Source organism: Myotis yumanensis, unplaced genomic scaffold (genome assembly GCF_028538775.1).
Source record: "Myotis yumanensis isolate MYYU_CA2020_CCGP unplaced genomic scaffold, mMyoYum1.0.hap1 SCAF_13, whole genome shotgun sequence".
In the NCBI taxonomy this organism is placed as follows: Eukaryota; Metazoa; Chordata; class Mammalia; order Chiroptera; family Vespertilionidae; genus Myotis; species Myotis yumanensis.
In genome coordinates this window covers 22,709,038-22,730,576 of record NW_027223764.1, presented here as the reverse complement: position 1 = coordinate 22,730,576, position 21,539 = coordinate 22,709,038, and the positions used below count along the sequence as shown (strand labels likewise).

At 39.3% G+C, this 21,539-nt stretch overlaps 1 protein-coding gene across 3 annotated transcripts in view; it reads left to right on the top strand.

The window, feature by feature from the left end:
- Positions 1 to 21,539, top strand: part of TBC1D12 (TBC1 domain family member 12) — a 90,620-nt gene that overhangs the window by 63,248 nt on the left and 5,833 nt on the right. For all 3 annotated transcript variants that reach the window (XM_070432668.1, XM_070432667.1, XM_070432669.1), the window contains 6 exons: positions 4,913 to 4,995; positions 8,072 to 8,189; positions 9,292 to 9,398; positions 15,574 to 15,654; positions 17,858 to 17,946; positions 18,940 to 19,011. In XM_070432668.1, coding sequence (XP_070288769.1) covers positions 4,913 to 4,995; positions 8,072 to 8,189; positions 9,292 to 9,398; positions 15,574 to 15,654; positions 17,858 to 17,946; positions 18,940 to 19,011 — 550 coding nt within the window. The remainder of the gene's footprint in view (positions 1 to 4,912; positions 4,996 to 8,071; positions 8,190 to 9,291; positions 9,399 to 15,573; positions 15,655 to 17,857; positions 17,947 to 18,939; positions 19,012 to 21,539) is intronic.

The window sequence follows — 21,539 nt, the reverse complement described above, 5'->3', positions numbered from 1 at the left end:
TCTCGGTATGCTTTTCTCTTTCCTTCTAGTTGTAGAATTTCCACTCAGCCAGCCTTCCTGTGGTTCTGGCTGATGTCCGTTCCGTCATTTAGTTGTATTTTTGAAGTGGTTGTGCGAGGCAGCAATCTCTGGTGTTTACCTATGCCGCCATCTTGGTTTCTCTCTGAGATCTCTTGGTTCTTAACTCCTTTTCCCTTCTTGGGCTCTCAGGATCTATTCTTTTTCTTTTAGCCTTCTCTTTCCTTCCAGTATAATAATTTCTAACCTTTTTTGTCATTTCCCTGCTCTGTAGCTTTTTCTATCCATTATCCTAAAGAGCATAATAAAAGGATCTGGAACCAAACAGTGAGAGGTTGAATATTTTTTAGACATTGTGAGAGAAGAAGTACATTATTTTTCAATTCTTGTTGCATTTATTTATGCTAAAGAATTGTGATCCCAATGCTCCTTTTTTTTTTTTTTTTTTGTAAGGATTTGGTGAATACATTCATATTATTTTTCCTTTGGTTTTTTTTGTCTTGATGAGGCAAATGAATCAGGCCAATTCAAAGAGTGTTTAGATAAGCAAGAAAAGATCTTTTGACTCCTGACTGACAGCTGAGTAGGTAGATAACCAAGTTCCCAGAAGAGCTTTCTTAAATTTGTTAAAATTCATCCAAAATAGATTAAACTTTTTACCAGGAATGTTAATTTCTTCCCTGAAGGAGTTTATAAAAATACTATGCGAAAAGTTCTGTGCTAGATAGTCTTTGGGACAAATTGTTATTTACACCATCCTCTATTTTACAAGTCTCACCTTCATGCCTTTGCTCATGTTATTGCCTTCTATTGGAATACAGTTACCTTATTTTTACTGCTCACATACCTAAGCCTTTAGAGATTAGGCTTTATCTTTTCTATCAAGTCAAGTCTTTGTTGACATCTTCCCTCTTATTCCTTTACTAGAGGCCTGGCGCACGAAATTCATGCGCGGGTATAGTACCTAGGCCTGGCCTATGATTAGGGCCATCTTCCCCGGCTGCTGGCAGCTGGCCCCACCCCCTGCCACCACCCACCCCCAGTTCCCCATTTGTCATTGGGCGATCAGAGCCTGCCGGCCAGCAGGGAGGAACCGAGAGGTGGTCAGTGTGCCTCATAGGACTGGTTGAGTGGTCGTTCTGGTTGTTCTGCCATTCGGTCAATTTGCATATTACTCTCTTATATATATTTAGACTAGAGGCCCGGTGCACAAAAATTTGTGCACTCGGCGGGGGGAAGGGGGGGTCCCTCAGCCCAGCCTGTGCCCTCTCGCAGTCTGGGACCCCTCGGGAGATAACGACTTGCTGGCTTAGGCCTGCTCCTGGGTGGCAGAGGGCAGGCCCAATCCCTAGGTGCAGCCCCTGGTCGGGCTCAGAGCAGGGCTGATTGGGGAGTTGGGACGCCGCCCCCTGTCATGCACAGAGCAAGGCGGATTGGGAGGTTGCGATGCCACCCTCAGTCACGCTCAGGGTAGGGCCGATTGGGGGGTTGGGGCACCGCCCCCTGTCACACTCAAGGCAGGGTCGATGGGGAGGTTGCGGCACCACCCCCTGTTGCGTACAGAGCAGGGCCCATCAGGGGGGTTGGGGCTCCGTACCCTGTCATGCACAGAGCAGGGCCCATCGGGGTTGGAGAGCTCCCCCCTGTCACGCACAGAGCAGGGCCGATCAGGGGGTTGAGGAGCTCCCCCCTGTCACTCACAGAGTAGGGCCGATAGGGGAGTTAGGGCACCGCCCCCTGTCACACACAGAGCAGGGCCGATCAGGGGGTTGGGGCGCCGCCACTGTCACACTCAGGGCAGGGCCAATGGGGAGGTTATGGCTCTACCCCATCACACACAGAGCAGGGCCCGTGGGGCGGGGGGGTTGGGGCGCTGCCCTCTATCACCCACAGAGCAGGGCCGATCAGGGGGTTGGGGCGCCGCCACTGTCACACTCAGGGCAGGGCCGATGGGGAGGTTATGGCTCTACCCTGTCACACACAGAGCAGGGCCTGTGGGGGGGGGGGGGGGGAGGTTGGGGCACCGCACCCTGTCACAGAGCAGGGCCGATCAGGGGGTTGGGATGCCGCACCCTGTCACACACAGAGTTGCAGGGCGATCAGGGGGTTTGGGCGCTGCCCCCTGTCACGCTGATCCGGTGCCAGGAGGCCTCTTGGCTCCGCTGAACCCGGTGCTGGGAGGCATATTACCCTTTTACTATATAGGATAGAGGCCTGGGGGCCAGCTGGTTTGCCCTGAAGGGTGTCCTGGATCAGGGTGGGGGTCCCCACTGGGGTGCCTGGCCAGTCTGGGTGAGGGGCTGAGGGCTGCTTTCAGGCTGGTGGTTGTTGACTGAAGCTCCCAACCGCTCCTTTTTTTTCTCTTTTTTTTATTTTATTCTGGGCCAGCTTTAGCTCTGGCTCTAGCTCTGAGGCTTCCGCTGGTTTATTTGCGTTCTATAATCGAAACAATGTATAACTCCAGCTCTGAGATCCTGGGGTTTTGTTTAGCTTCTATATTTGTTACAAAGTTTCAAACTGCCAGCTCAGAGGCCGGCAGCGCAGGTGGGGAACGTTGGAGTCCTCCTTCCCTGCAGCAAGCAAGCCTCATGTTCACTTCCAGCTGCCTGGCTGCCAGCTGCCATCTTGGCTGACAGTTAATTTGCATATACTCACTGATTAGCCAATGAAAAGGGTAGCGGTTGTACGCTAATTACCATGTTTCTCTTTTATTAGTGTAGATGTGCTCCAATCCTTCCACTTCCAGGGAAAGGGGCAAAGGAGGGTGCTGAAAGTGATAAGGGAGGCAGCAAGGTGAACTTTTTTGTGGGAGGGGAGAGTTTCCTCCTGATTAGGGGCTTCAAAGGACAGCATCCTACTTCCGCTACCCTCTGTCTCCAGAGACACAATTTCTAATTCGCATCTGGCAGGACACAGCAGTTGCAGGTATAGGACTGGGAGCACCTTTCTGCATGCAGCTCCCTGGAGAGTCTCTTCCGGCCAAGGAAAGCTTTGTTCTAACCATTTCTCCCAGAGCCAGGGCTGCTGGGTGGTCTGGAGCAGGAGGGCAGAATGGAGGTAGGGCAGGGCAAGAAGAAGTATAGGGTAGAAGACTGGGGGGTGAGGGAGGGAGAGGGTGAAATCTGTGTGTGGATGGGGGGAGGGCTGGTGCAGAAGGAGAGTTGGGGTCAGCACAGGAAGGTTTGGAGGTACTGGGGGAGTAAGAGGGACCAGCAGATGCCAGAACAGGGTAAAGGTTTTACGGAATCAGGTGGGGGTCTGCGAGGGTGAGTATAGACTAAGTCCCTTCCCCAGACCCTGCCATCCCAGGTGGCTAGTGGGAGGGGTCCATAGCAAGACGCTGAGCCTCCTACACTTTGTGTCTGAGGCTCCAGAACATGTGGCCAACACGCCCCACCCCTGCCGAAGTGCTGCCATTTGGAATGCATTTGCAGACACATGGATTGTTTTTAAGTTAATGCTTTTTAATTCACTCTGTTTCCCACTTGTCATTTTTTATTGAAAAGGCAATTCTGCTGGTGTGTGTTCCTTTGCGGGGGCGGCAGGGGTATTCTCCATGGGCAGAGATCCAATGAGAGACAGAGACAAAAGGCCCAGTGAGACATGCCCTGATTGGGGCCCCCGATCAGTGAGGGGAGGCCCTGCTGGGGATAGAGCTGGCAGGGGCGAGGGGCCATGGTTGTTCCACCGTTTCGGTCGCTGGGCTTTTATTATATAGAATGGTCTGAAGCAGAAGTCTTAACCATTATTCATCCTTGCTACAACATACCTGAAGAATCTTACTAACTTGAGAAGAGAGGAAGAGGTACAATATATAATTTGGAAATTTGTCACATACCTTTCCTCACTCTAACCTGTTGAAAATAATTTTAAAAACGGACTCCAAAAACCAGACATTATTAATATACATTTGGATATATGATAATACTTAAATGTATTTTTTTGCATATTTTTTTCACTGACTGTGAAGCCATTAATTTTATAAACCAATATATAGCATATGCAAGTGATACACTGATTATCAAATTATTCATAACATTATCTTGAAACTCTAAAAGTGCAAAGCAGTTTGTTATAAAAGTGTACTGGCACTTACCATGTAATCCAGGAATTCTACTCTTAGGTATATATGCATAGAGAAATGACGGCAGATACCCACACAAGACTTGAAATGAATATTTATAGTACCTTTATTCATAGTGTCCCCAAACTGGAAACAGTCTAAATGTTCATCCAAATGGATACATGGAACACTGATCACCAATTAAAAGGAATATGTTCATAATACACAGAACAGCATGGGTGAATTTTTAAAATATGCTGAGCAAAAGAAGCCAGACAAAAAAGAATCTATGTGAAACTCTTTAAAAGGCTACCAACTAATGTACAGTGATAGCAATCACAGATGTGATTGGCCAAGGTAGGAGTTGGGTAAGTATTGAGTGCAGAGGGTCATAGGAAACTTAATGAAGTGATGGGAATGTTCTGTATCTTGATTGGCGTTAGTTGCAATGGTATGTAAAATTGTCAGAACTCTTCAAACTGTACTCTTAAAATATGTTTGTTCATTTTATCACATGTAAATTCTACCTCCAAAAAGTTTACTTTAAAAAACCCTGTAGTAAGTGGGTTTAATAAGACCTAGAAATATTGGCTGAAATTTCACATTCAAAAATAATGAATAAACACGTACATATGACATATAAATATATATAACAAATATTGGCAACTCGGATTCTGGTTCTTTTCTAAAATGCAAAGTTCTTTTCAACCTATTACTTTCTTAATGTATGAAATGAGGTGAGGTTAAAAATTCTTGGTATCTGTAAAAAAGAAGTTAATACATTTAAAAGTTAGTCTTTTGAAAAGTGACTTAAAAAAATTTTCCCCCCAGAAATCTTCCTGCCAAATCTGTGGAAGAAGCTTTACGTCACCGACAAGAATATGATGAGATGGTGGCTGAGGCTAAAAAACGAGGTATAAAATTTAACTCTAGTTGGTAAATTTAATTTACTGAATTTCAACAGGAAGGTAGATGGTGAAATTGATGAAGTCTGTCTTTATGATGATGGTGATTTCTTATTTTTATAACTACATTTGTTCTTAAAGAGAAATAAAATGTCATACTAAGATCATAGTTCTTCTGTAAGGACTTTTACAAAACTAATAGGAAGAGAAAGACAGCAGACTATATGAGAGATCTTGTCATTACAGTCATAAACCTTGGACTACTGCTAACTTATAAATGAAGATATTTCTTCATGAAATTCACTTGTACAGTTTTTAGGCTTTTGATATATAATTTAATAATTTTAATGCTTTAAAATAACTTCCTATATGACTGTGAGAATGTGATTTGAAATTAAAATATGCTTTTGTGACTTAATAGAGTCTCTCTAGAGTCCCAGTTGTGTCATTTGGACAGTCACATAAATGTATACTCTCGTGTGCATAAATTCACATATTTATTCATTCTCTCTTCCAACCAAAAAGTACAGTGTAAGGATAATTTAACAATATTTATTTACTAAGTACTGTCCAGGATATATTTTTAGAAAATATTACACAGCTATGTGTGTGTAAACACACATACATGCACACTTTTTGGCCTTTGCTCTTTTTAAAATATATTTTTATTGATTTCAGAGAAGAAGGAAGAGGGAAAGAGAGATAGAAACATCAGTGATGAGAGGGAGTCATTGATCAGCTGCCTCCTGCATGCCCCCTACTGGGGATCGAGCCCGCAACCCGGCATGTGCCCTTTACAGGAATCATACCCGGGACCCTTCAATCCATAAGCCAACTCTCTATCCACTGAGCCATACCCGCTAGGGCTTGACATAAGCTTTTTTAACAAGTGATATTTTTCCTTAACTTACATAAATGGAATGTTATAATAGTATACAGTTCTTCTTTGTGGCACCATAAAAAAAAAAACTATTTTGGAAATGAAGTTAATCTTTAATCTATAAAGCCAGTATCTTTCTAAAGGGCCCAATTATTTAAACATAGGCTGAGTTTATTTTTCTATACATAATTCGAAATACAAGTTTTAGTTGACTCTCAACACTGACTTTACTGTTCAATTAATATTTAAGATAGTTATTGATAAATAGATAATCCTAAGTACATGTTATGATAGAATAACATTGAATTAGGAAATCAGAAGGTCACAGCTTTAATCCTGTTTGACACTACCTGGTTGTGACACTCTAAATAGACCGAATGTTAGTTTCCTCATCTATAAAATGTGTGGGGCAGGCCAACTAGATGCAAACTTTCAAGGCCCTCCGTCAATACTTTTTTTTTATAACAGTGGAACCCACTCCAAAGAAATCTTATGTAGAATCTGAATATATAAAACAAATTTTTAAAAGTGAATCTGCCTAATTGGCCTCTAGCTTACCCCTTAAGATAGTTTCTGCCCAGCTGGTGTGGCTCAGTGGTTGAGCATCGACCTATGAACCAGGAGGTCACGGTTCCATTCCCAGTTAGGGCACATGCCCAGGTTGCGGGCTCGATCCCCAGTAGGGGGTGTGCAGGAGGCAGCAGATGAATGATTCTCTCTCATCATTCATGTTTCTATCTCTTTCACCCTTTCCCTTGCTCTCTGAAATCAATAAAAATATATATTTTTTTGAAAAGACAGTTCCTGAGGTATATGTGAATCAATTTAAGAAACACTTTACTTTTTTTTTTCCTGTTGATCCTCATCTAAGGATATTTTTCCATTGATTTTAGAGAGAGTGGAAGGGAGGGGGAGAGACAGAGAGAAACATCGATGTGAGAGAGAGACATTGAATGTTTGCTTCCTGCACATGCCTTAAACTGGGCCGGGGATCGAGCATGCAACCATGGTAGGTGCCCTTGACTTGAATCGAACCTGGGAGCCTTTCTCCGGCCAAGGCTCTATCCACTGAGCCAAATCGGCTGAGGCTAGAAAATACTTTAGCTAGCTGATCTCTGAAGTTTGCACTGGTTCTAAAATTATATATAATTATATATATGTATAGTTTACATATATTTTACTTCTCTATTTTTGATGCATCTCTTCTGGAATTGTGACTTCTGATTTTCAGAGGGGTGTTGTTTGCATGTTTGTGTGTATTAGAGGGATTTTAAAAATTTAATTAGTAAAGTGAAGCATCATACTCAGTTTTTAATGTTATGTGGTTTTATGTGAGGAAGTACATAAACCCCTTGTATGAAAAAAAAGGTGTTGGTTAGTTGCTTACAGTAGTTTATTTTTTTATTTTCTTTTGAATATATTTTTATTGATTTCAGAGAGGAAGGGAGAAGGAGACAGATAGAGAAACATCAATGATGAAAGAGAACCATTGATCGGCTGCCTCCTGCATGCTCCCTACTGAGAATCAAGCTTGCAACTCAGGCATGTGCCTTGACCTGGAATCGAACCATGACCTCCTGGTTCATAGGTTGACGCTCAACCACTGAGCCAAGCCGGCTGGGCCACAGTAGTTTATTTTTTTTTAATATATTTTTATTGATTTTTTTACAGAGAGGAAGGGAGAGGGATAGAGAGTTAGAAACATCGATGAGAGAGAAACATCGATCAGCCGCCTCATGCACACCTTCTACTGGGGATGTGCCCACAACCAAGGTACATGCCCTTGACCGGAATCCAACCTGGGACCCCTCAGTCCGCAGGCCAACGCTCTATCCACTAAGACAAACCAGTTAGGGCTAGTTTATTTTTTACATAGTTAACTCATGCCAAATTTTAGTTTGTTGATTATGTATAAATAGAATATGTGATACTGTAATCTATTTAAATGATTTTTTTGGCCTTTGTTTCATTTTGTAGAATAGGAGATGTTATTTTAAAATTATATTAATTAAATTCTTTTTATTTCTCTTTTTTATCACCTTCCCTCACCCACCCTTTTTCCTTTCTCTCTTCTCCTTTTTTTCTTCCTTCCTTTCATTAAAATATTCTTTTTGAAAATGCCTCTTTTGTAAGCTTAGGTAGAAAGAGAAGGGGGTTTTGATCTAAATCTTTTGTATTGAAATAATTTTTACTTGTTTAAAACAGAAATTAAAGAAGCACATAAAAGGAAAAAAATAATGAAAGAACGATTCAAACAAGAAGAAAATATTGCAAATGCAATGGTAATTTGGATCAATGAAATATTGCCCAATTGGGAAGTAATGTAAGTAAACAGACATTTCCTGAATTCCAGTCTTTCTCCAAAGATCACATGTTTCCAATTCTCTATTTCTTTATTACTTCCACCATGTAGCTTATGCTTTGGCTAAATTATGCTGTTAATCAATGTCTGAAAATTTCATGCTTATTTCTGTGTCTTTGCTTTTATAAAACCGTCAATTTCTGATACCTACTTTCTTTACTGACCACTCTCTGCCTGTCAGAATCTTACCTATCCTTTGAGTCCCGTTTGAAATGCTAGTTGATTCATGAAACTTTTTTTTTCCTTAGTTACCATATTTTCTTAATTCTAACATATCATTTATTGCAAGGTACACTATTAATGTCATAGCAGATGTTTGGAAAGAAAATACTAAAGCATGTACATTCGTTATAAGATGCATTTATTAACTATAAAGGTGATTTTTAATATGCTTCTCAAGAGAATGTGAGATATATGTATATCATAAAATATATGATGTTTTCCATCTGTAACGTCCCATTATACTTCTAGACTAATGTACTTCTTGCTTTACTTTGTCTTTCATTTTTTTATAATATATTTGTGCATGCCTTATCTTCCCTCTAGACTGAAGGGTGGGAGATGTCTTCTACAATGTTTAATATAGGATATGCATGGGGAATTTGTTGAATATTGGACATGTGACATATTATATTAGGCTCTTTACATAAGTAATCACATTTGATTCTTACAACCTTTATTCCCACTTATCTTATAGGGAAGCTCCAGGTCAGACAGGTTAAGTGATTTGCCCAAGGTAATACAATTAATGAATAGTTAAATAAGATTTGAACTCAGGTCTATCTGACTCTAAAGCACACACTCTTTAAGCAGACTATACTGCCTCTCAAAAGATGAGAGCCTTACCTGTAATAAATACTTTTGTAATTTGGTTACTGAATTGACAACAAATTTTTATGTTCCTTTTATTCTGTTTTTCATAATTATACTTTTCTGATTCTTTCATTTTATCAGTATAAATGGCAGCTATAGAAGGAGTTACCTTTAAATTACTGTTATCTCTCTTTAGGATACTATGTTTTAAAAAGTAACTTTCTCCTTTTTTCTTCCCCTTCAATTCTAGGCGTAGTACAAGAAGAGTTCGAGAATTGTGGTGGCAGGGATTGCCCCCTAGTGTTCGTGGGAAAGTTTGGAGTCTAGCTGTAGGAAATGAACTAAATATCACTCCTGGTTTGTATTCTATATTCAGTTACTCCCACACGTACAAATAGCCATCTCCAGAGTTACAAAGCAGATTAGTAGAGTAGCAATTTAAAAGGGCATTACCAAGTATAATGTGGTTTTAGGAGCATGCTTCATTCCCTATCCCTTTAAAACCTCATATGACTTAATAAGTTCACTATATTTCATACTATCAAAAATAAGATATGTGGGTTTTCCTTTAATTTACAACCACAAATAATATTCTTGACACCCAAATATCTTAACTTCAGGTAACTACAAAAACTTCTGAGATTCTAGGTGCCACTGGAGATTTTATATATATATAAAAAAGCGTAATATGCTAATTCGACCGGACGACCTTCCAGACGAAGCCGGGGCTGCGAGGGAAGCCTGGGTCCCGGGTGCCTGCCAGCGGCTGGAGAAAAGTCCAGGTCCCAGGTGCAGCTGAGTACCAGAGGAAAGCCGGTGCTGGCAGCGGGGGGAAGGAAGACCTACTCTTGCACAAATTTCGTGCATCAGGCCTCTAAAATAAATATATATATATATATATATATATATATATGAAATAGTCCAGTTGTGGAAAGGTTTCCCCTTTATTTAAAAAAAACATAAATATTGGGGGAAGGCTAGAAATTTATTTTTCATCTCTACTCAAACTAGTCCTTTTGGATCTTGAAAATGTTAAGAGGAAGACTCTTAAGGAATTGTTTTATTTTCTTAAGTTTCTTAAAACTTTGAAGAGTAGGAGTAAAATGTAGAGTAGTTTTGATGAAGTTAAAAAATAATAATAAAATATGCATAATATCAAATGGGGGAAATGTAAAATAAAAATAAAAGGTGCTACATTAGTCTGAGTGATAATGATAATGATAATGGTAGATAGGTACTATACCTATCTACCATTATACAGATGATGTATTATAGAACTGTACTATATACAGATGATGTATTATAGAACTATATACAGTACTATATACAGATGATGTATTATAGAACTGTACATCTGAAACCTATATACTTTTATTAATCAGTGTCATCCTAATACATTCAATTTTAAAAAAGAAACTTCAATTGAACAGTGTTTGAAATAACATCACTTATTTTTATATATTTTGTGGCACAACAAAAAGATGCTGTCATGGCCATTTCTGGAAAAAGAAATTTATCTTCCAGCAAGCATATTGGTTCACCTTTGAATTTCCAGTGTCAAAACCGCTATGGCCAATGAAGGTGTTCCCAGAGTGGGATTTAATTGCATAGCCTGCCCCCATCCCTATTTATGTATTGCTTATTCTTTGCAGCAATAAAAAGTAGTACATTCTTGGATTTATCTGGTAAAAAGAAAAAAGATTTAGGGAATCTAGTATAATATAAATAATATATTGTTACTATTACTTAAAATATTTATTTACATATTTATTGAAAAAGATTCAAGTAAAGTATAAACTGTACGTTTCTTCCCCCTCTTTTTAGGTTTCTCTGTATCTTCTTGTTATTTTTTTTCCACACAAAAAGGAGTTTATGTCCTGAGATTATTCATTAGCTTGCTTTTAAGCAATAATCTCTCCTGAATATCCTTTTATGTCAGCACATACAAGTGTACCTTAAGCATACTACTGTAGCTGTACTGTATTCCACAGTTTGGCTGCACTATAATTAATTTAGCCATTTTCCTAGTGATAATCAAATCAGTGACATATACGTTAAAAGAACATCAAGGTACTGTTGTTTACCTTTCAAATCAAAAGTTATTAAAAAGAATAAAATTACCACATAAATTGTGGCTGAAAATGATTTAGAATTCTTTGACAAAAGCCTTAAAAAGCATAACTTTTGACCTAATTATTCCAGTTCTAAGAATCTGCTCTAAGGAAATAATCAGGATTGGGTGCAAAAGCTTTTCTGTAAGAATGTTCATTGCAAAAATCTGCATTATATATAACTGGACAGAATTATAACAAAAATATTTAGTTCTAAAAGTGATGCCAACTTTGAATAGCATGATTATGTATGATTTTTAAAATTCATTTTCAGATATCCCGTAATGAACACTTTTTTTAACTGGACTTTTATTTAAAAAATAGAATTTAAAGGAAGAATTAAGAGTTTTTAATTTAGCTTAGAAAAAGTTAGATCCTATGTGACTTAACTCTTCTTTCCAATAAAACAAAGGTTTCTTTTGCCTTCTGTGCTTGGAACAGATTAAAAGGAAATGTTTTTATATTGTAGTTAGAACTTTCAGTTAGATCATTAAAATCCTAAATATTAAGGATTGTTGAACATACTGTAATTGTTTAAAGTCTTAGGAATTGGTTTTGGACACAGATGAGACTATGAAGCATTGGTAGCTATTTGAAATTTTGTTTGCAGTCTTGTTTTCTTGAGAACTTTGGCTTTAGAATGTTAGGTAACCTGATAACTTAAACATTGAAATATTGGTTAAGTTGGTTTTAACTTTTTGTGTTACTATAACTCAAAATGTTTTTTTAAGCTTGAAATAACTGGGCCATTTATTTTCAAAGTAATTTTAGGTTTTCTCTAATAAAACAATTCAGGAATGGATTGGGTATTCATCTCTCTTTCATTAGTGGTGGAAAGGAAGCTAAATTTTGATCAGAAAATTTACTTTATATAACCTTCTCTACTTTCAATGGCTATAATAGTTTGACTCCTTACCTATTGTATTTGTTTTAATCATGAAATTCATAACAATTAGGGAATAGTAACTAAGAATAAGGGTTCTAATGTCAGTCAAATGTGGTTCAAATCTTGGTTCTACTATATCTTAGATTTGTGACCTTGGGCAAATTACTTAACATCCAGTAGTCTTAGTTTTCTTCATCTGTAAAATGGGGTTAGATTGTTAGCTATCTCAAAGAATTGTTCTAACATTTTTTTGTGATAATGAGTATAACATTATAGTGAAAGTGAAATTTGCCAAATATGTACAATATCATCATTGTCAGAAAATCAGAGTGAAATATAAACTGATCTCAAAGTATTTTCGGTTCCTAAGATACATCTCTGCTTCAGAACTCTACATTTGTAGATTCAACAAAAAATAAGTATAACATGCAGAGTCAAGCAAGGAATTGAACTGAGATGCAGGTCTTATAGATTAGAGCCCCAGTGCAGATTCATGCACTGGTGGGGTCCCTCAGCCTGGCCTGTGCCCTCTCACAATCCAGGACCCCTCAGGGGATGTAGTAGTGCACAAAGCTGCAGGCGGCCAGGGAGGAGCCCAAGCCTGGGCCAGGTGCCATGCTGCTCCCGCTCATCCCAGCCCCACTGCGCCTGCCACTGCTGTTCAATAGCGCTGCTGCGGAGGCGGGAGGGAGGCGGGAGGCAGGAGAGTCTCTTGCTGCCACAGCTGCGCTTGCCAGCACCCGCCCTTTGGTCAGCTGAGCAGCGCTCCTGCTGTGGGAGCGCACTGACCACCAGGGGGCAGCTCCTGCGTTGAGCGTCTGCCCCCTGGTGGTCAGTGCGTGTCATAGTGACTGGTCGAACAGTTGACTGGTCACAGGGTTTTTATAGAGAGAGATAAGCACTGTAAGTCTTCCCTTGAGAAATGTCCTTTGATTTTTTTGTTTTGTTTTAATATTTTTATTTTCTTTTAGAGAGAGAGAAAGGAAGAGGGAGAGAGGGAGAGAGAAACAGTGATGTGAGACAAAAACCTTGATCGGTTGTCTCCTGTACACACCCTGACCCATGACCCTTTAGTGCAGTGGTTCTCAACCTTCCTAATGCCACGACCCTTTAATACAGTTCTTCATGTTGTGGTGACCCCCAGCCATAAAATTATTTTCGTTGCTACTTCATAACTGTAATTTTGCTACTTTTATGAATCGTAATGTAAATATCTGATATGCAGGATGTATTTTCATTGTTACAAATTGAACATAATTAAAGCATAGTGATTAATCACAAAAACAATATGTAATTATATATATGTTTTCCGATGGTCTTAGGCGACCCCTGTGAAAGGGTCATTCGACCCCCAAAGGGGTCGTGACCCACAGGTTGAGAACCACTGCTTTAGTGCATGGGATGACCCTCCAACCAAATTTGCCAGGGCAAATATGACATGCAGAGTCAAGTGAGGAATTGAACTGAGATGTAGATCTTCTTATTATACATAAGTACTGTAAATCTTCCCTTGAGAGATGTCCTTTGATGTTTTCAAATGCATTACCACAGTTTTACTTTTGGGTCAATTTTGTAGATTCCAAAGTGATGGATTTGTTTGGTGAACCTTCTTCCAAGACAGTTTTAAAAACTAAGTGCAGTAGTGAAACTGGACCTGGCTTGGAAGCAGTTTGAAATAAAACGTATGAACTTCAATTTGGTTCCTAATAACTGCAAAAAATTCTATATCTAAGTTTAAAACTTATATCTAGCTCTTATACCAAATGGAGTGGGGCACTCCATTTATTTTATTTTTTTAAATAATACATGTATTTTTTATTGTTGCTAGTATTACAGATGTCTCCCATTCACACACACACACACACCCCCATGGATTTCTTACACTCCTCCCTACCCTCTTCACCTTAGAGATGTCTCAGTTTGTTCCAGTTAGCCAGGCCTCTGATCCCATCTTGTCCCTCCCCAGGGACACTTGCTGTGCCACAACAGCTTTTTATTTTTTTTAAATATATGTTATTGATTTTTTACAGAGAGGAAGGGAGAGGGATAGAGAGTTAGAAACATCTATGAGAGAGAAACATCAAATCAGTTGCCTCCTGCACACCCCCTATTGGGCATGTGCCCACAACCGAGGTACATGCCCTTGACCGGAATCAACCCTGGGACCATTCAGTCTGCAGGCCAGCGCTCTATCCATTGAGCCAAACCAGTCAGGGCATAGAAATAATAGAAATTTTGAGTTTGATTTCTTTCCAAACCATTAGTAATAATGAAAAGTGAACAGAAAGAAGAGATCAGAATAATGAGTATGTTTGAAATATATCTAGTAAGTTATTTTATAATCTGATTCTTGGCAATATAAGAATACTTCTTATGGTCTAGTCCCGTGATGGCGAACCTTTTGAGCTCGGCGTGTCAGCATTTTGAAAAACCCTAACTTAACTCTGGTGCTGTGTCACATATAGAAATTTTTTGATATTTGCAACCATAGTAAAACAAAGACTTATATTTTTTATATTTATTTTATATATTTAAATGCCATTTAACAAAGAAAAATCAACCAAAATGAGTTCGCATGTAACCTCTGACACGCATGTCATAGGTTCGCCATCCCTGGTCTAGTCATACAATGGAATATCTATAATAATAAAAACATAATATGCTAATTAGACTGGACATCCTTCCGGATGAAGCCGGGGTTGCGAGGGAAGCCTGGGTCCCGGGTGCCAGAGGAAAACCTGTGCCAGCAGCCGGCAGAAGGAAGGCCTACCCTTGCATGAATTTCGTGCATCGGGTCTCTATATATATTCCTGTGTGTGTGTGTGTGTGTGTGTGTGTGTGTGTGTGTGTGTCAGATATATATATATATAGATAGATAGATATATTGGAATATATATATATTTTTTTAAGTGATTGGGCTCTTAGAGTAAAAGATAGGGGTAGAGATTTTTGTATGTGACCCTTTGACTAAAGTTTATGTAGCTTAAGATAGCTGTATCATAATGGAGAAACCAGTTTCAAGAGAGAAGGAAGCAAGAACTAGCATTTATTGAGGGACTATAAGGTGTCAGAAGCTTTACATAAATGGTATTGTTTAATCATCAGTAACACATGAATAGGTATTATTTTTCTCCATTTTACAGATGAAGAAAGCCAAGTTCCAGAGTTATAAATCCCACAGGTAGTAAGTGGCAGAGCCGGAGTTTGAATCTAGGTCTGATTCCAAAAATCATGTTTCTGCTATTGTACAATGGCTCCTTTAGCAGAAGCGTCTCTACCTGCCTCATACATACATTCTATATTGTAGCTATTTGGATGGCTGCTCTGGAATATTTTCATTTGCTACCTTTCTGGTGCATAATAAATAGTTTTGGTAGAATTGAGTACTTACATTTGCTATTTTTTTTATGCCAGCTACATAAGATATGCCTGACTTATAATGGGATCATGTTTTTCTATTTTTAAGAATAAAAATAAAAATATGTGAATATATTTCTTTCCTATTATTGATGAATTTTTGTTCTCCCTCACCCAGAACTTTATGAAATCTTCCTATCAAGAGCGAAAGAACGGTGCAAAAGCCTCAGTGAAACAAGTTCAGAGAATGATACAGAAGGTGTGATTCTTACTGTTTTTCTTTTCAATGAAAGGGAAACTGTTGAGGCCCCAGAGCCACGGGATTCAGGCAGAAGGCCACCCTGCGGGCCCGAGGAGGAGGTGGTGGAGGGCCTTATTTAACCTTCTTGGGGCCCAGGTTGTTGGTATGGCTGTACTTCTGGCAGCAGTTGACAGCAGGGGGTGCAGGCAGGTGTAATACTTGTGGCAGATCATTTTGTCGCAGTTATGCTTCTGGGCAAGCTGGCAGAGGGAGGGCTTGATGATACCATCCCGCAGATGAAGCACCAAGTGGAGGGTGGCCTCTCTGAATATTGTAGTCTGAGAGGTGTGGCCATCCTCCAGCTGTTTACCCACAAGAATCAGGCACTACTGTTCAGGTGGGGTGCCCTCCTTGTCTTGGATTTTAGCTTTGACATTCTTAGTGGTGTCACTGCGCTCAACCTCCAGGGTGATGATCTTGCCAGTCAGGGTCTTCACAAAGATCTGCATCTCTTCATCTGCTGGGGAGGCTGCTCCGACCCTCATTGAAGAGAAAGGGTGTGATTATTTTTTGTTAACAAAAATTTTTGGATGAAAGTCCAGTCATTGAAGATTATATCATGATTATTACCATGTGTCAGGAACTATAGAATTGCTTTACATATATTATCTACTCTAATGTTAATAACTCTTTAAGTAGATGATATAGGAGGAAACTCAAAGTAGTTAATTTATAAGCAGTGAAGCCATGATGTAAACCCAAGCTGTTGGACTCCCGAGCCCAGGATTTAATCATAGCCATTCAGGGTAATGGGGGTGAAGTATTTTTAGGCCAACATGGGTTTTTTTTTAATCCCCACCCGAAGATATTTTTCCATTGTTTTTAGAGAGAGTAGAAGGGAGGGAGGAAGGGAGAAAGGGAAACATCAATGTGAGAGAGCTCTATTGATTGGATGCCTCCCACACGTGCCCCAATTGGACCAGGGATTGAACCTACAACCCAGGTACATGCCCTTGACCAGGAATCGAACCCAAGACCCTTTGGTCACAGGACGACACTCCAACCATTAAGCAACACCCACCACGACCCAACTTTTAACTTAAAGATAGATGATCTTTATACCTCATTTGTGACCTCCTGTCTCCTCTCTCACTGACTTTCACTCACTTTCTAATATATATTTTTTATAATTCTTGTGCCTAATCTTTGTTTATTTAATTCACTCATATGCTCCTTTTATTCCTCCACTCTTATCAATTTTATTCCTGATCGTTTTGGAAAAAAATCTTTTTTTTTCTGATATCATAATTTATTAAATTTAGGTAAATTTGTTCAATCATCTCTTGTCCTTAAATTATGGAAAGCCATTTGTCTGCCAGTCACTTTTCTTTCTGTATTTGTTCTACTTAGTAAAAAGCAAACCCTCTTCTCTTGCCTGTATGTACAACTCTAAAAATGAACATGGTGCCCTAACCGGTTTGGCTCAGTGGATAGAGCATCAGCCTGCGGACTGAAGGGTCCCAGGTTCGATTCCGGTCAAGGGCATGTACCTTGGTTGCGGGCACATCCCCAGTAGAAGGTGTGCAGGAGGCAGCTGATCCATGTTTCTCTGTCATCGATGTTTCTAACTCTCTATCCCTCTCCCTTCCTCTCTGTAAAAAAATCAATAAAATATATTTTAAAAAATAAAAATAAAATAAAAATGAACATGGCTTAGAATAGAGAAATGGTGCCTATCGCATAGTGGTTTTCTGTGAGTATGTAAACATCCCTGTTAAATTCGAGCACTGGTATCCACTCACCTAGGAAAGGCTTTTCTCTTTCTAGGATTTAAATTCTCTGGACCTCCCTGTGTACACAACTCTGTTATGCCTTTTTTAAAAATGATACTTGAAATGTTTTTATCTAGTTGTTATTGTGGGAGTGATAATCTACCTACCCTCTATTAAAAAAAAAAAAAAAAACCTACCTTTTTTTAAAAAAAAAAAAGGAAGTAGAAATCCTTCACCATATAACTTTCTGATAAATGTATAGATATATTCTTCACAGAAGAAGCTCTAAATTCCAGCAAAAGCTGTGTGGCATTTCTTTAAGTTTCTGGATTGTTCAGCTTTTAACTTTCCTTAAATAACATATATTCCATGTAATCATTCTGTGTGTATAAGATTGAACTGGATATAGCCAAGTAATAATTGTAACTTTATTTACCTGGCAAATATAGGTGTATCTATTGCTGATCGGGAGGCCAGTCTGGAATTAATTAAGTTGGACATATCCCGTACATTTCCATCTCTCTACATCTTTCAGAAGGTGAGGGTTTCTAACCAGGTTTTTAACTACTTCTAAAAAATCCAAGGGAACATATTCTCCAAATTCATAGCTATTATTATTTAAAGGCAAAACTATGAAAATTGGGGAACTTTATATTAAAAAATGTGAAACTAGTAGGAAAATTTTAATGGAAATTTTATTATTTTATTCCACTGACTGAATGCATTGCAGTGAGCATGGCACATCATAATTTTATGTAGTAGGTACTGGATTAATTATCATCCAGGTGGATTTCTTCATTTTACTTTTTATTCTGTAAAATATTTGAAATTTAACTGTTTTGCCTAGTAAATTGTGTAAATATAAAGGAATTTGTCCCCAAATTTAAATTTTTCAGAATTACTATTGAAATGGGGTGGGGGGTAGGGTTTGTTGTTTCTGCAGAGACTATTAAGTTCCTTTAAAAAAAAAAGTTTCTTACAGGGATATAAAGTACAGCATAGGGAATATAGGGAATAAAGTTGCTTATACTTTATGAGAAATCATTACATTTTATGTATAGTTTATATTTGACTCAAATCTTTAATATATGGAATTTCTCTATCTTTAGATTAATAAAATGACATAAACATTTTTACTATTAAGATAAAAATTAATAGTAAACTTAATTTAGTGTAGCTTGATGGTATTTTTTTTTTTTTTTTGCTGAAGTTGTATTATATAAAATGGAACATTCTGTTTTCCTTATAATCTTATTGTACCAAATCCAGAAGTCTTTAAAATTGTACATAAACTTTATAGCTTATGTCTCTCAAGAGAGTTTGACTTTTTGTTGTTTAGGATTACATATTTTTAAATTAATTATTTAGAAAGCATCTTGACAGAGTGCATTTAGAATATTTCTGACAATGATTAAATATACTAACTAAAATTAATCTTTTGGGAAATGCTAAAGTTTATTAACATGATATTTGACAAGTAACTTAGAGACAATTATTTGTATAGTATGACATTTCATTTTTCTCTTCAAAGGGTGGCCCATATCATGATGTTTTACATAGTATCTTAGGGGCATATACATGTTACAGACCTGATGTTGGTTATGTAAGTATTTGTTTCCATCTGTTTTTTTAATATAAACATTTATTATATTGTAATCGCTCCAAAATGTGTATATCTCTGTGTCTTTTTTCTTCGGGCCTATCAACTTATCTAGAGAGGAGCCTTTCCTTCTCCTACCAGAGGTTTATGAGGCTGGCTGCCAGCTTTCTGGGAGAGCAGCTGGGGATTGCACCATGCAATTTGTAAACTTGCATTTATTGCCACTGCTGTTGGTCTGGTGCCTTCGCCCCTTCTCCCTAACCTTTCTTTCCGTGACTGTGCCTCCAGGTTGAGGGAAGCATAGGGGAGGGAATTTGCTCCTTTTACTGATTGTCAGTCAGTCCTAGTTTTGTTTTATTTTATTTTATTTTACTCACCTGAGGATATTTTTTCCATTGATATTTAGAGAGAGTGGAAGGGAGGGAGGGATGGAAGAGAGTGACAGACAGACATCAATTCAAGAGAGACACATTGATTGGTTGCTTCCCACACGTGCAACAGCCAGCCCGAGGATTGTACCTGAAACCCACGTACATACCCTTGATCAGGAATCAGATCCATGACCCTTTAGTGCAGTGGTTCTCAACCTTCTGGCCCTTTAAATACAGTTCCTCATGTTGTGACCCAACCATAAAATTATTTTCGTTGCTACTTCATAACTGTAATGTTGCTACTGTTATGAATCGTATTGTAAATATCTGATATGCAGGATGGTCTTAGGCGACCCCTGTGAAAGGGTCGTTCGACCGCCAAAGGGGTCGCGACCCACAGGTTGAGAACCGCTGCTTTAGTGTGACAGCTGACATTCTAACCAGTGAGCAACACTGGCCAGAGCAGCACTTACCAGCTTTTAATAAAATAAATGATTTACTTGTTGTTTATTGTGTAGTTGTTCCTTCTAAACTGTAAGAATCTTTTATTCACTGAGCTATCTCAAGTACCTAGAACAATATCTGTCATCCTATATAATATGCTAAGTGTTCAGTCATCTGGTCATCCATTCAACCAATCAAAGCGTAATATGCTAATGATATGCTAAGGCTGCTCAACTGCTCGCTATGATGTGCACTGACCACCAGGTGGCAGACAGTTGACCAGTTGACCAGTCACTATGACGTGCACTGACCACCAGGGGGTAGACACTCCGACCGGTAGGTTAGCTTGCTGCTAGGGTCCGGCCAATCAGGACTGAGCGAGATGGGCCGGACGTGCCCTTGAGCCCTTCCACAGTCCCTCCTCAGCTGGTCAACCTCCTGTGTCTCTCCCCGGCCCCGATTGTGCACCAGTGGGGTCCCTCGGCCTGGCCTGCGCCCTCTCGCAATCTGGGACCCCTCGGGGGATGTTGGAGAGCCAGCTTCAGCCCGATCCCGCAGGCCAGGCTGAGGGACCTCACTGTGCACGAATTTGTGCACTGGGCCTCTAGTCTTATATGATAAAAGGCTAATATGCAAATTGTCCCCTTGACCTGGAGTTCGACTGGGAGTTCGACCAGGGGGCAGAGCCAGCTGGCCAACCGCCTACGGTCCCTCCCCCCAGCTGGCCCCACCCCCGAACAGCTCCCCCACAGCTGGCCAACCACCTGAGGCCCCTCCCCCCAGCTGGCCCGGCCCAATCAGGGCGGGCCACCAGACCCCACCCATGCACGAATTCGTGCACCAGGCCTCTAGTATGGTGATAAGCATCTAATATTTGTTGAGTGAATGAATGAATGAACAAATGTACAAATGAACATACAACAAAATAGAGTAAATTGTGCCCGGTAGTCACCCTTTTGTGAGGTCTCTAAGATTCTTCTACTTTAAGACGAAGGTGAGAAGATGAAAGTTTTATGAAGGTTCTGGTTAAACATGGCAAATTGAACAGTCACAGAAGAAGCCAGAGAAATAAGAGGAGAACAAATAATGGGTCAAAGAAGCTAAAGGAATTCTGCTTAGCGGTTAGGAAAGTGCCCATTGGGTTTTACAATGAATACCATTGGTCAACCTGGTTAGAGAAGTTTCAGATAGTATAGTAATGGAGTGGGAATCCAGATTGAAATGTGCTAAAAAATGTAAAGGTTGCTAAGAAGATTGAAACAGATAGAGATATTATTGCAAATATTCTTAAGGGCCTCTCTGTATAAGTCTATTATACAAATCTCTACCAGAAGTAAGTACTTGATAAACTTTTTTTTAATGAAAGGATGAATATTTTTACAATAGCAGTTCCATGCCATTTGCTGCTCAGAAATATAAAATAGCTCTGTGTAACTCTCAAGCAAGCACCTAAGATACCTTTTACTCGAGGCCTTTTCCAATTTGTAAATATAACCTACTTTTTCTAATTTCTCCCATTATTCCCATAAGTCTTGTGTTCCAACCTAGCTGGTTCTATATGTCTTTACTCATACATCATTTTCTTTTTGGAATGGCTTTTCTCTTATTTCCTCTTACTACTTTCCCAGGAATCCAGCCTCACTATCCCAACCTCCACACCTCTTCTTTCTTGGACTTTCAGTGGCACTTCTCATAGATTGCTTTTATTCCTTTTTA